General features: G+C 34.7%; 1 protein-coding gene across 1 annotated transcript in view; it reads left to right on the top strand.

The window, feature by feature from the left end:
* LOC125679310 (ubiquitin-like protein 3) overlaps positions 1-15,986 on the top strand; it is a 43,052-nt gene that overhangs the window by 16,861 nt on the left and 10,205 nt on the right. Inside the window, exons 3-4 of the mRNA XM_048918439.2 lie at positions 8,634-8,720; positions 14,967-15,044. Of these exons, the coding sequence (XP_048774396.1) occupies positions 8,634-8,720; positions 14,967-15,044 (165 nt within the window). The remainder of the gene's footprint in view (positions 1-8,633; positions 8,721-14,966; positions 15,045-15,986) is intronic.

Below are 15,986 nucleotides of genomic sequence, written 5' to 3'. Positions count from 1 at the left end.
AACAGCTACGAAGATGTCCCACAGAAAGGGGGGGGGGTGCCAATCCCTGGATTCCCCTCTGGATCCGCCATTTGGATGGAGGGTATATTTAAAGGCAAACACTTACGTGCGGGTATTACTGTCTCATGACAGCATCTAGTTACTTTTAGTTTTAGTCCATTTCATACTTAAAGAGACACTACAGCTCATTTTGCGCAAAAATCATGAAATGACAATTTTCCCAGCGCTTTCTCAATTTTTGTTGCATTGTTGAAAGTATGAACTTTGCGAAAATAACACTTATCTAAAGTTAAAAATTATCGTGTTAACGTAAAAATTAATACTTTTTGATGGCCTATACACAAAATATCGAGTCTACTCCTTTCAATCTTCAGACGCATGCGCATAGACAGTAAACAGTGCAGCATGTCGTCCAGAGAAAGAAAGTGTAGTTGATAGATCTAGAATTTTGACAGATTCTGTGAGAAAAGAGGTAAAATTAGAATGAGTTAAAACTCATACGTGAAATAAAATTTACCGTGGTATCAGTTTGACCGTTGGAAAACAAAGAGCTCGGAGAAACACATGCAACTCAGTGGCGGATCTAGGATTTCCGAAGAGGGGTGTGAAAGTTAAAGATTAGCCAAAGTAATCGGCCATTCTGGTGCAAAATTTGGATTTTCATTCACAATCTGTGGGGTAAAAAGGGAGGGGGATCCTGGCCCCCTAAATCTGCCATTGAGACTAGCTGCGAAGACACCACGGTTAAAAGTAAGTGCTATTTTTATCTGTTAGTTGTAAAAACATCGGTCAGTAGGAACATGGAAGGTTTCTGTTGAAATAATGATTTATAATTACTTATTATAAGGAGCAGGGAATAATCTTATACTTGAAAGGTGAGTGTGGACCCCCTTCAAGGGGAATTTAAATAATGTCCTACAGAACACCTTTGCTGTCATTCAAAACCACGTGATGTAAATAAGCATTCAAAAGTCCGAGTCAGCATGAAGAAACCTTTGAATTCCGAACGATCTTCAAAGCGCAGTTGAGAGTAAATTGATGCATCCCAATTGTTCAAAATTGTCAGTATCGATATGAAATTTATCATTTTATCAATACATGGTTTTAAAAACACTTTATTAAAATGTGGAAAATGAGCTGTAGTGTCTCTTTAAACAATTTAGCTATTGACATTTACGTATCATCCAATCGAAATTCAGCGCACATGCTGGTAAGTTGATTGATTGATTAGGGTTTTACGCCGTTTTTGGCAATATTTCAGGCATCCCACGGCGGGGGAAATACAGGTAAAAAAAAAGGGGGGGATCAATTTAATTATTAAATCATTCTTCATTTGTTAAAAACCATTTCAATAACATTTTGAAGAAATTTTTGATATCTGTGAACAGTTCTTTATTGGTTCCAAAGTGGTGTTCAAGCACCAATAAAGAACTGAAGTTCTTGAGAAAATTGTTTAACAGTTCTTGAACTGTTCAAGATATTTGAAATTAGTTCAAGAGCACAAGAACTTTTAGCTGGGGAAGGCCTGTGTGCCACTTGTATTGTAATGCAGACAGATATTTCCCTTAGAAGACATAATGAAGGAGGAATGGGGGATCAAATAATTGAGGACTCAGCAAGATTAAATGTTTTCAGAATTAAAGTAGAAGCTTATAATTAATTTTCCTGTGATCCTTTGGGGACAAATAATGTTTGCACGCCAAGTACAATTGGGTTTACAAGAGGCATTATTGGTCAACTCATGGAGATGTAATATAATACAGCCCATTTTACTTTAGTATTTGTAGATGATTGTGATGTATTGATCACTAGGATTCTGCTTGTCTGTCAGTCAAACACTAAGGTCTCTTAAGATTATTGGAAAGCATTGCTGGATGTTGAGGCCTATTTTTGTTACACAATAAAAGTGTTGCTGATGACAGATTGACATGGAAAGGATATATGGAAAAACTGTGAATCTGGATCTCAAAAGGGAAGACAATTGTTACAGTATTACAATACAACTTTTATAGAATTTTCCTTATAAATAAGAACAAGATTATTTTGATCAAATCAGCTGCTCGAATTTTAGATATTCTAAATTATTTGCAAGGAAACAAACAAAAATTGAAATATGAAATATAAACTGGAAACAAAAGAAACAATTTGATTTGAATATTCACTTTATATAGAAAGCATTAATCCTATCATTTATGCAAGAACACTCGAGTGATTTTCAAAAATTATAAAATGAAATATCATTCAAGCATGTAAATGCACTAATGCAACGTATTGTATGAAGAAAAACTATTACCACCTTATAAATGCAGATGTTTAGAAATTAAATTTTGATTGATATATCTGTCCATTGAATGAAAGCGAAAGAAAGAAGATTTCTTTTAAAAAACGAAAAAATAATCATCATTAGGAGACTTTGCAGTCTGACTAAAGCCAGCCCTACTATTTTACTGCGTTAGTAGGGCTTTAGTAGCTACTTACGCAGTAAAATAGTAGGGCTTTAGTAGCTACTTATGCAGTAAAATAGTAGGGCCTTAGTAGCTATACTTATGCAGTAAAATAGTAGGGCCTTAGTAGCTATACTTACACAGTAAAATAGTAGGGCTTTAGTAGCTACTTATGCAGTAAAATAGTAGGGCCTTAGTAGCTATACTTACGCAGTAAAATAGTAGGGCTTTAGTAGCTACTTATGCAGTAAAATAGTAGGGCCTTAGTAGCTATACTTATGCAGTAAAATAGTAGGGCTTTAGTAGCTATACTTACACAGTAAAATAGTAGGGCTTTAGTAGCTATACTTATGCAGTAAAATAGTAGGGCTTTAGTAGCTATACTTACACAGTAAAATAGTAGGGCTTTAGTAGCTATACTTATGCAGTAAAATAGTAGGGCTTTAGTAGCTATACTTATGCAGTAAAATAGTAGGGCAGTCAGTGCTCCCACTGGACCAAAATTCCCTTTCGCCACTTTTTTGGGGTGCGGCGCAGCGCAAATAATCTCGTGCTTTACAATTATTTCCATCATATTATTTTATTCATTAAACTGATTTTAGCTTTTGGAATCAGTTACATTACTTAATCATATCCAGCTACCATACCTAAACACTTCTTTCTGAAATAATAAGAAGTTGATTTGTTTGATTATTAAATTATATTGTGGAAATCAAAAATCGGGTAATAAACCTGCGTGCCACAGCAGCCATGAGTGATGTCAGTTTCCATGCACACCAAATCATGTGTATGTCAGGGCATTGAAGCGAGGCGTCATTGAAAACCTATAACAGAAATTTATTGAGTCAACAGAAGCGTTCAGTGAGCTCATGTTTGTCAACAATTACAAATCAAAATCAAAACCATCCCTTACCATATCCTCTGCGATGTCAGGGAGATTCATCTGCGTCCTCTGTCCTGTCTATAAATGATTTGCCTACACCTGACGATTGTCACCCTGTTCTTCATGTTCCTCCACCTCAGTCTTCTGTTAACTCCGTAATGTTCACAGAATATCCTTCAAAGTCGGTCTTCATCAATTGTGTCTTCAACTTTCAAAGGCGCATCAAAACTGTAACATTGCGCGCACCCCTTTCACAGTACGTTTTTATCAGTTTTTCCAAAATTACCAATTTAAACATAAGGAAGAGTTTTCAATCATATACTCCTGAGTTAATGTATATGTCTTTGTTGCTATACTTGCTTTTCAGCATCTAATTAATAATTAAAACAGTTCTTCATTTGATGGAACTTTGTTTTGTGTTTTCGTCATTTTGAACGAAGCTTTATGTAGATCCAACAATGTGAAATGTATGGAAACATGTTAACACAATTCAGCTATGGTTATCGATTAAAAAATGTAAATATAAGTAATAAGTTATCATTTTAAAATACGTATTAAAATATCTCTAAAATCACTAGGGCCTTGAAAATATTTCGACATAAGCGAGATATTCGAGATTACCGTGTTCGAGATATCAGAAGTTTTTTTAATCATTTATATAGGGAAAACGGCAGGGACCAGCAGTCGACTTCGACTCAAGGGGTATTCAAGATAAACCATATTCGAGATACAGATATTTTACTGTATCTATCGGGATATGAATATGGGTTGGTCACATGATCAAATTCCATAAAGCCCATTAAATAAATATGTGCGTTGAATGATTAATTTTATTTCATATTTTCATTTGGAGAAAGTGTATGTAACTTTTTACCAAGAGATTTGTATGAAAATATAATTTCTTTGAAAAATATTTCGATAAAACATGCTCTTCCCATATACTTCAATGTAAAATTCTAGGTGAAATAAATCAAGCAGTAATCAAAATTCTGAAATGTCCTATGGTGGATTATTTTTATTAGGTCACCATAGGTCACTCAGGTGACCTATTGCAATTGATTGTCGTCCGTGGTCGTGCATGCATGGACACAATTAGAGCTGAAAATTTTCAAATTTTATTTTTTGATTTCTAATGTTTAGAATGCTTAACTAAGGTATTACTAATGATCAACAAAAATTTGAATGTCAGTATAGTCAAGGTTCATGGGAGATACAGAGGTTATGTAAACAAGGCTCATGCCATGTCTTTGTTTGCACAGGTTAAATAAACTAGTAAAAGTTTTGTTTAAAGCAGATTTTCCAATTTATAAGTGAATTCTGAACACAATTAAATATTTTCTAGTGTTTGGCACATCTCATGTTGTTTTAAAAACGCTATTTTCTATGTAACAGTCTAATGTAAACAAAAACATGGCACAAGCCTTGTTTACATAACAAAGAATTCCATTAAAGCTTCATGACATAGTGAAGATTCAAGTTTGTAAAAAATCATGACCCCTGGGTTAGGATGGGGCCACAATACCGAGTGCTGTATCTCACTTTTAACTCAACAACTGATATTCAAATTTTGGTTGACCATTAGAAATATCTTAGTTACGCATTGTAAACAGTAAAAATGGAAAAATGAAATTTGAAAATTTTCAGCTCAAATCGAGTCCATGCCCCTTTAACAATTGAACATTTTTTTCTTCTTGATAACTACTATTCCAATTCTTTTCAAATTTGGTATGAAGTATCCTTGGGACAAGGGGGGCAGAAAATATAAATTTCAGGACTGCTGGGGCCCAAGGGGTGGGGCCAAAATTGACTAATTTTGAAAAATCTTCTTCTCTAGAACTACAAATCTGTAAGAAAGATCAAAGCTGTATGATCTGATGTCCATGTATTATATTTAGTTCACATGACCCTGGGGTAGTGGTTCTGAATTTAAGTTTGAATTTAATATCAGCTGCCTTTCCAATTGAATATAATGAAATGGATAGATCATATACTGGTATATTAGTTTTTTCATCTTTACCAATTTGTACTGATTTGCGATGTTGATTTGTCTACACTGACAATGTCGCTATTTGACTTTTGTTTCTTGAGCAGAGGCAAAAGTGGAAATAAGGATACCATCAAAGAAATCAAAAGGCAGAGCATGTTTTAACACAGGATTGTAATGAAAACTGGTATTTTAATTTGTGTAATCCTGGATGAATAAAGGCTATCATTAAACAAAGGAAAACAATATATGTGCTACAATCAGAATGAATACAGCATTAATTAAGTCATTTATAGAGACCTGCTAGGGTGGTGCTCTTTTTTACACCTATACACGGTCTTGAGTATTAGCAACATAACATATATATATATAAGGACTAGGAATGGTCATTTATTCAGCAAACTAAATGACAGAAAAAATTATGCAATATTACGTAATCAAACAACAACGCTATAAATTTATTTCACACATAAAACGTTGCATTTTACAATACAAATTGATTATAATATAATACAAAAGTTAAGTTAAAGGTGTCAAAGATGGGGCGTCATTGGCCCACACATGAAATAATGCATCTATAATATGGATTTGTTACATAATAATTCTAAAGTTGAATTAAAGGTGACAAAGATCAGGTGGTGGGGAGAGTGGTGGTCTTCAAAAAATGTAAACAAAATGGAGACTGAGTCTATCTACTCGCGCATGCGCAAATCAACTATACATAAATGCCCCCAATTGGGTTGGCGCTCAGTCTGATTAAAATCAAACCTCTCACTAAATTCGCTCGATATACGGACAGTCACTGTGTTGTCCGTATATTGAGCAAAGTGTCAGAGAGGTTTGATTTTAATCAGACTGGTTGGCGTTAAATACAAAATATATTCAGCTATCAGTTTCTACAAATGTTTTTATGAAAATGTTTTTAATATGATAAACCTATTTTATTCTGAGAATTATCTCATATTTCATTTCATCGTTCTGATGACAATAGTAATAATCAATACAGAGTATGTTATTTATGGTGCGGAGAGAAAAGAAGAAATTATATAAATGAGGTCAGGTTTACTGATGTTGAGGTCAGGTCTTGCAAAATTTTAAGGTACTGGTCCAACTGGTGAAGCCACCTCAACTAGCAACAACCGCGCTCGCTAGGTGGCGCGTCATGTTCTATTTTTATTTCTACTGGAAAAGTGGAACGAGGTTCCACCCTGTTTTTTATGGGCTAGTATGGATAAACCTAGAGCCTATGAATGATGCGAAGTTGATCGTTCGGATCTAAATAAGCTATATTTAGCGTATCTCACGTGATTAGGCACATTCCAGAAAATCCCTTTGAGATTGAAGCGGTTAAGCAGAGCGAATATATGTAAACATTGACGTAACGGTGAAATACGCAACAAAGAGTGACATATTAATAAACTTTATGCATAAATAAATTATACTGAGGTCAAACATGGACGATAATTGCCCGTGTTCATATAGTATTTGATTGATTTCAATATCCAAGGAAAGATAACTCTCAATATTAACGTACACACAACGTACCGGAAGTTTACAATAATACAATGTTTATACATCACATGTGAGTGAATCTTTATTTTCATCAGAATATTTTTCATCACACTCACAGACCAGGTCCCCATACCCCTACCAGTGTCAATCTATGACTGATAGTAGTGCAGTATTTAATTTGATATAGTCTAGGCTAGGGGAAATTCGAAATATAGTGACATTTCTTCCTCACTGAATTAGCTGGATTTTCAGTGTTTAAAGAAAAGTGGAGTATGGACTGGGGGGTTAAAAATGCTATTTGCCAAATTTTCAACAATATTAATTACAAGGCAAGACAAATTTAAAAGGGGTCATAAGCTACAGATGATATAATTTTCACTTGCAAGTTGCAGTGCCACTAGTTACACTTAGTGACTTATTTACAGAGTAATAAAATAACTTACAGACAAATAGTTTATTTATCTATTATTTCAATTTTTTTTTAATATCATGGTTTGTACTTGAAGAGCCATTGCAATAAAGGGACATTATTGGTGTTACAAAAAAATCTGATCGTTGCAGTTTTTAAATTTCTGAATTCTGAAAAAATAAAAATAACTAAATAATAAACATTTCAACCATTCATTCTCAGACAGATTCTGATACCACTCAGCCCCCAGACTGGCCAGAGACTTATTTTGCTTCTGTCAGTTCTGTTGCAACTCAGCCCCCAGACTGGCCAGAGAGTCCAGTGTTTCGGTAAATTCTGATAATGATACTACTCAGCTTCTCTCCCCCCTCCCCCGACAGCTCTACCAGAAGTTCTCAGAAAAGACTTGCTGATGTTTAATAAATCAGTTTTCCTATTAGTTTTACTTTTGCTCCTGTTCACCAGTTCATTAGGCTATGGCTCTGTATACCTCTTCCTTTCCTTATCTGTGAAGTCCAGAGGTGAGATATATTTTTTCCAAAACAACTAAGAATATTCATGGAACAATTTAGTATCAGTTGTTTTCCTTTCTATGTTGTATGCCTTATTTCAAGAAATAACTTTGGGTCACTTTTTAATGTGAAATGGAACATTTTCCGTTTTTGACAACCTGACGGTAGGGCTGTTTAAGACACTATACCTCATTTTCTGCAAGAAAGTGGAGTAAAACGAATTCAGATTTGGATTCAGCATACTCAAAATTGGTAATTACGCCTGATTTTTATTGTTTTCGGTAATGATGTTTCAAGAAATAACTTTGGGTCACTTTTTAATGTGAAATGAAACATTTTCCGTTTTTGGCAACCTGACTGTAGGGGTGTTTAAAACACTATACCTCATTTTCTATAAGAAAGTGGAGTAAAAGGAATCCAGATTTGAAATCAGCATACTCAAAATTGGGAATTACACCTGATTTTTATTGTTTTGGGTAATTTTTAAAAAAATGGGTGGTGGTTGCTACCTCAACCAAAATTTTAAATTTCATGATCCCTGAGGTAGAGGTTCTATAAGTATTTTTGAAAATTTGCATATAGGTAAATATTGGGGGGGGAAATCTTTTAAAAATCACAACAGCTGAACAACAGCAGAACCATAGTGACTCAGGCGAGCTATGGGCCTCTTGTTTAATCATAAACCGATTGTGTATTTTCTTTGCAAAGCCATTTTAAAGATTAGCCAGTGCCATTTGATAAACATTCATAGCAGAATCTGATTATATAGAGATTGATCAAAAATCAATAGTATGTGAAGTATTTCCGTTTTCAAGTAGAGAATCTTCAATTGAAATATAGTTGGTTTTTTGTATAGTAACTTTCATTACTTTGAGTTTTGTATTTGCAGAATGGGCTGATGAGAGTCTACCATCCAGTAATATTCTACGTCTGATATATCAAGGAAGGTTCTTACATGGAAATGTAACACTGGGAGGTAAAGTATATATATGATCAAAACAAGTCCATGACCACCCTAATTGCTCTGCATTTGGAGTGTTGCACTTTTAGAAACATTGAGAGTCATCCACCATTATATAAAACTACCCCGTGGCAGGGGCTCATCCAGGAATTTTTGAAGGGGGATTCTACCTTTAATTTTGGTTTTCAAAGAGAGGTCCTACCCTCAAAATGCGTTATTTTTACCTTTTTTAGCAAAATTTTCGGACGAGGGGGGTGGGGGGTTCCGACTCTCTGGATCTGCCACTTTGTGGTAAAACAAAATCGCAGCACAACCAAGACTTGATGGAGGAAGGTTAAAGGATTATTCTTGACACGATTGTTGTACAGCTGATTTTTTAAAGTAAATCTACTATGAAGCAAATTGTGACGGGGAAAAACGATATCTGTCAAAAATATCACCATCACTCAAAGATATCACCCTTCCAAAGGATTGGGCCTGTCAAGGATTCTTCTAATCCTCACAATCATTACATTCCTATGATGTCTGCATTGACAAAGTCGTTTGATAGCCATTTTGTGTAACTGAAGGCTCAAGTGAGCTTTTCTGATCACATTTTGTCCGGCGTCCGTCTGTGTGTCCGTCTGTCTGTAAACTTTTCACATTTTCATCTTCTTCTCATGAACCACTGGGCCAATTTCAACCAAACATGGCCAAAAGCATCCTTGGGTGAAGGGCTTTCAAGTATGTTCAAATGAAGGGCCATGTCCCTTTCAAAGGGGAGATAATCACAAAAATGCAAAAATAGGGTGGGGTCATTTAAAAATCTTCTTCTAAAGAACCACTGGGTCAGAAGAGCTGAAATATACCTGAAAGCTTCCTGACATATTGCAGATTCAAGTTTATTCAAATCATGGCCCCCGGTGGTAGGATGGGGCCACAAGGGGGGATCAAAGTTTTACATACAAATATATAGGGAAAAACTTTAAAAATCTTCTTCTCTAGAACCACTAAGCCAGAAAAGCTGAGATTTACATGAAAGCTTCCTGATATAATGCAGATTCAAGTTTGTTCAAATCATGGGCCCCGGGGGTTGGATGGGGCCACAATAGGGGATCAAAGTTTTACATACAAATATATAGGAAAAATCTTTAAAAATCTTCTTCTCAAGAACCACTAAGCCAGAAAAGCTGAGATTTACATGAAAGCTTCCTGACATAATGCAGATTCAAGTTTGTTCAAATCATGGTCCCCAGGGGTAGGATGGGGCCACAAGGGGGGAACGAAGTTTTACATACAAATATATAGGAAAAATCTTTAAAAATCTTCTTCTCAAGAACCACTAAGCCAGAAAAGCTGAGATTTACATGAAAGCTTCCTAATATAATGCAGATTCAAGTTTGTTCAAATCATGGGCCCTGGGAGTTGGATGGGGCCACAATAGGGGATCAAAGTTTTACATACAAATATATAGGAACAATCTTTAAAAATCTTCTCAAGAACCACTACGCCAGAAAAGCTGAGATTTACATGAAAGCTTCCTGACATAATGCAGATTCAAGTTTGTTCAAATCATGGTCCCCAGGGGTAGGATGGGGCCACAAGGGGGGAACGAAGTTTTACATACAAATATATAGGAACAATCTTTAAAAATATTCTTCTCAAGAACCACTAAGCCAGAAAAGCTGATTTTTACATGAAAACTTTCTGACATAGTGCAGATTCAAGTTTGTTCAAATCATGGCCCCCGGGGGTAGGATGGGGCGACAAGGGGGATCAAAGTTTTACATACAAATATATAAATAAAATCTTTTTCTCAATAACCACTGAGTCAGAAAAGCAGATATTTACAAGAAAACTTTCTGACATAGTGCAGATTCAAGTTTGTTCAAATCATGGCCCCCGGTGGTAGGATGGGGCCACAAGTGGGGGGGGGGGGGGTCAAAGTTTTACATACAAATATAGGAAAAAGCTCTAAAAATCTTCTTCTCCAGAACCATTGGGCCAAAGAAGTTGACATTTACATGAAAGCTTTCTGACATAGTGTAGATTCAAGTTTGCATAGGGTAGTTTGGGCCATAATAGGGACTAAGGTTTTACATGCAAATATATATGAAAAGTCTTCAGATATGGGCCAAGGTGACTCAGGTGAGCGATGTGGCCCATGGGCCTCTTGTTATATATCCGATGCTGTAATTTTTCCTTTTCACAAAAAAAAAAAAAAAGAAAGAAAGAAAGAAAAGAAAATAGATTCCCCTGGATTGGATATTTGGACAGATGCCTCCGTCGAAATCTTGGGACAGTCCATAATATTCATGTGTCATGTGTGGAATATCAGTCAACTTCAGCTGGTGCTAACAATTATTCTGCACCTTAGTAATAATGCTTTTTGCTTCCAATAAGTTATCTGTTTATGAAACTAACTTCTAATTAGTATTAGTTATGCATTGCATACCATTTAGATATGTAAATCCCAAAATAAAAACAAACACTTGTTTTCAGATGGCATCCTTGACGTACGTTGGGTTGCACTAATCACCTAAACAAGTATAACCCTACCTGACCTTACCATGCATACATTTTGCCGTGGATACACTTTTAAATTCTTATTAATGAATTTTAAAGAAATATTCTTCATAATTAATATGTGTAATTCTTCATATATTGAAGGAGGTTGAAAACATATTTAACATTATTGAATTCATTCATTGTATAAAATTTGTTGACTATCAACAGTAAATTGATCTAACCTATATAAAATTCAGAATTTTTGAATAAATGTTTATAGGGTTCATAAATTTTATTTATAACTTTACTTGACTTCATAAATAAGACTTTAAAACTTAAAGTAAATTTTTAGAGAAAATAGATATGCTTGGTGTAGGGTCAGTCAGGATTTTAGTACTTCAGGTGATTAGTGCGTCCCTATATATACGTCATGGATGCCATCTTTTGAATGGAAAAACGATGTGGTTCTTTTATTTTGGGATTTACATAACTAAACGGTAAACAATGGACATTTGATAATGATAGAAAGTTAATTTAATAAACAAATAACATTTTTGAAGGAAACAGCATTGTTGCCAAGGTGCACAATAGTCGCTATATACCACCATCTTAAAAGTTGACAGTGAAGAGAATATTAAAGTTGATAATAAAACGTTGACCTCAAATCAAGTTCATTTTTATTACTTAACATTTTGTCATTTGAACTTTTTTTTTTTTTTTTAACCTCCGAACGGATTTGAAAATTTTGAAATCCTTAAACCAATTTTTAAAAAAAATTGGCCTAAATACACTTGAGATTTTATTTGAGGTTGCTATTTACCAATCTCAGGATTTTCTGAGAAATCTCAAATATTTTTCTTAGCTGAGTTTAAAAATATTTTGGTGGCACACACATTTAAGAAAAATCTCAAATTTAAAAAAAAAACATATCTGAGTTTGAGAAAATGTTTATTTGGTGGCACAGTTTAGTGCAGATCGATTGGTGACTTTGACCATGCCAATCAGTTTGGAGTCTCAAGATAAACCAACAATATTAAACAATTTCATGGAAAAACAAAAGAGTTAGACTGATTCTGAAGTTAAGTGTAGGGAGAGGGCTTAAATAGGCTATGCCTGCTGCCCGATCCCATTCACTTTGTGAATAAAATATAGTTTTTTTAAAAAAAAGTGTACCAAAAATCCTGTGTATGTGCATGCATTTTCAGAAAAAATGACATTGTTCTGCACATCTACAAATGTTATACTAGCTATCATCCTAAAATGGTTTCACATTGATCCCTTGAGTAGTTTCTGAGAACACTCCTGGACAAAAAAGTTCCAGAGAAACAGAATAAAAACAATATAATCCCAAACTTCATTTGGAGAAAACAATAGGAAACAGCAAAAACAATTATGTCCCCAACACTATTTGTTTGGAGACAACATAATAATAAACCATACAATATAGGATCTTCTGTAAACACAGAGTCAGACCAATCCCAGACTATGTTTGGGGAACATAGTAAGAAACATAGTAAAAACAATATGTTCCCAAACTTTGTTTAACATTAAGAACGATACATTGATGGGTATATAATAATAATAGTTATCAATGTTATTAAACAGGATATTTGGTACACTTTTTTTTTTTTAAACTATATTTTATTCACAAATAGCAATTATGTTCCTAAACTTTGGGGAACATGATTATGAAGACAAGTATATCATTGGGGAAAATGTGTTTGATTAATAACTGACAGAGCCATATGCATCAACACATCATATTCTGATCTTTTTATTTTAAAACCACCACCACTATAACCACTTTCTTCTTGTTGGACCACCATAAATGTAGTGCTGAATGAGATGCTGTCAATAAGACTGTTTCATCTAATATAGTTTTTTATTAGGAATACTAAGGAGTTCTTGTGTCTTTGCTATTACATGCCCCTTGGGTGAATGCTGACATCTGATTTTACTTTGTGATTACAATTCTGGCTTGATGCATTCACTGCCCTATTGTAACCACCAGATCAATATATCTACTGAATGCATACCAGGCAGAACTGTTTCAGATCAATAGCTGTACTAAGCTTCGGCTGGCCATGTTACTTTTCACACAAAAGAGGCCTTTTAGAATGACTATCAACTGCAGCATTATTAAATTAAAATTTCATACAGAATTTGGTCGCTCCACCTTCTTTGATTCAGTTTGTTAAAGATGATCATGTAGTTGCTAGGCTAACATATATATATATATTATTATATATATTATACATAAAGCACGATAATAGCAACAGCTGCCTTAAGTGCAATCTAATTAAAATTAGATCATATGATCCGCTCATCTACTATTGCTACACATAGCTCAATGATCGTGTAGCGTGTGACAGTGTGGTGAGAATTCCACCGTCATCAAAAGCAGGTTTTTTGACTTGCCTAGATGGTCAAGCTGTCTAGCGTGCTGGTTACATGCTGCTAGGAGATTTGGTTCCGCAGGTCGTGAGTTCAACCCCTTGTAGGGGCAAAAGTGGGTATCCAAATAAAGTGAAATTTTCTGTGCTTTATATATATTTATATTTATGTGTGTGTGTGTATGTATATATATATATATATATATGCAGTAGGTCAAAATTATGCTGCATAATGAAATGGATTACTTAAATTTCTATGCCCCACCATGAATATGGCCGGGGCATATACAGTGATCCCCCACTATATTACCCCCCGTTATAATGCCACCCCCGCATATCGTCAAAAAAGTTCAAAGTCCCGATTTCCTCGCTATGTAAAACCCCATTATAATGCCATTCCCCTCATACCGCCAACCTATTTACAGGTACGATTTGGTCAATTACCGTTATAATCACCCCCGCTAATTATCACCAATCAACGGCAGGAAAATTTCAGTGAGCAGTCTTAACCAATTATCCACCGTTAGTCCTCCAGGTATTAAAGTTTGGAGCAGATAATAAGTTACGTAAACGATAATCATCCGAGTTCAAATATGCAGTATTGTTTTTCAAATCTGAGTATGGCGGACACACCGAAATCTGATAGCACATTGATGTAGTAGATAAAATTTGTTTGATTTCTTATGACAGCTGTACCCCCTCCCCCGATATAATGCCAAAATTGCATAGGTACAAATGTTGGCGTTGTAACGGGGGATCACTGTAGTTTTTGTCATGTCTGTTCCGTTCTTCAGTCTGTCCTTCCGTCACACTTTGCATTTAGCTCCGTGTTTAGCTCAGTTTAAAAGAAACTATTCAAGATATTTTCTTGAATAGTTTATATAGGTGCATATTAAACACAACTGAGTATTATATTCGGCAAAATATGGTACTATATATTATGTCTTACAAAACTTTATAGACAATGTGAACTATAATTACATGTATCTTGTTTAAATCAACGTTGTTAAGCAAATTCGCAATATGTACAAACCTTCCGCAATTTTACAATGTTTATGGCAACGTCAGCCACCTATTTTACTTCATTACACAATTTTCATATATAATTGTTCTGGTGACAACCACCCAACAGTCAAAACCAGTCAACCAAATGAATTTACCTGTGCATTATCATGATGTGATGGTGATCTGTGTGTTTCTTCTAGTATTATAGACTGTATGACATATATATGAACCATATTAATGTTCATAACATTAGTGTATGTAAAATTTAATTCATTTCTGGATGAGAAGATTTAACAATTTTGTGATCATTAAGATGTTATATTGATCTGATGTTTGAAGACTAAAATTTTATTTAATCAGAGTGATGTCTTTTCAGCTTTGCAACTACCACAAGGAAAGACAACTGTCATGCATTTGGTGCCCAGAGAAAACTTACCAGAGCCAAATAATCAAGGTATATTTGTTTTATGAGCAGTATATTGAATAATTTATGATATTATAAATATTGTGAATGATGTAAATGTATGTGTTCTTGCCAAAGAATATCCTAAGTTTTAATTTGAAAATATACTCTGTGTAGAAAAATATGATGAATGTAAATGTAGTTTACAAGAGATCAGAGGCTGCATTAAGTTAATGATTAATTGTTTTCAGAAATCCATGACTCAGTATTTCATCTTAAAGACTCAATTTTAAGCCACATGCCTTGAAATTTACCTGGACTAAGATAAAGAACATACTGCCTGTCAATCAAATACAAGACAATAGTTCAGGCCCTGACATAGCTGCAGATCTGTAGTTCTCTGGGGAAATATTGGGACAGACCAGAGAGCTGCAGATCCACCCCTTATAAAAACCTTCAATTTTCGGCACAGAAAAAAATATGCATGGTTGAGGCCTTATATCGTTTTATTCTTGCATTGCCGTCTCAAAAATTAAGTTCCAAACATATTTTCCCACTATACTTGCGTCCAAACATACCTTTAAATACTGATTAAAGTCCCATGTGACCTGAAAACTCACAGCCTCCAATGATTCCGTTTGTTGATGTAGCTGTGTTAGGTAGCCAGTCAAATTGAACCCCATTGATTTTTTAATTATTTTACTGAGATTTGGGGTGGATTTCCAGTCAGACTTGGGGTCCTCTGCTCTATCTTTTTTCCCGCGGAAAAGGCGAGCAGACGTGTTTTCTGTAGACTCAGTGCTGTAGTCGTGGTATTTGTCTGGTATTTGTAGGTTGTCTTGTTTATTAGAAATTATTTGTTAACATATGTGTTTTTCTGGTAATCACTTTATTAGCAACGCCAGTAGGATACAAAAAACATGGCATGAGCCTTGTTTACATAACGAAGAATTGTTAATGCTGTATCTCACTTGTAACTCAACAACTGATATT

Source organism: Ostrea edulis, chromosome 2, assembly GCF_947568905.1.
Source record: "Ostrea edulis chromosome 2, xbOstEdul1.1, whole genome shotgun sequence".
In the NCBI taxonomy this organism is placed as follows: domain Eukaryota; kingdom Metazoa; phylum Mollusca; class Bivalvia; order Ostreida; family Ostreidae; genus Ostrea; species Ostrea edulis.
Note: the sequence above shows the minus strand (reverse complement) of the source record. Positions and strands in the feature narration are given on the sequence as shown.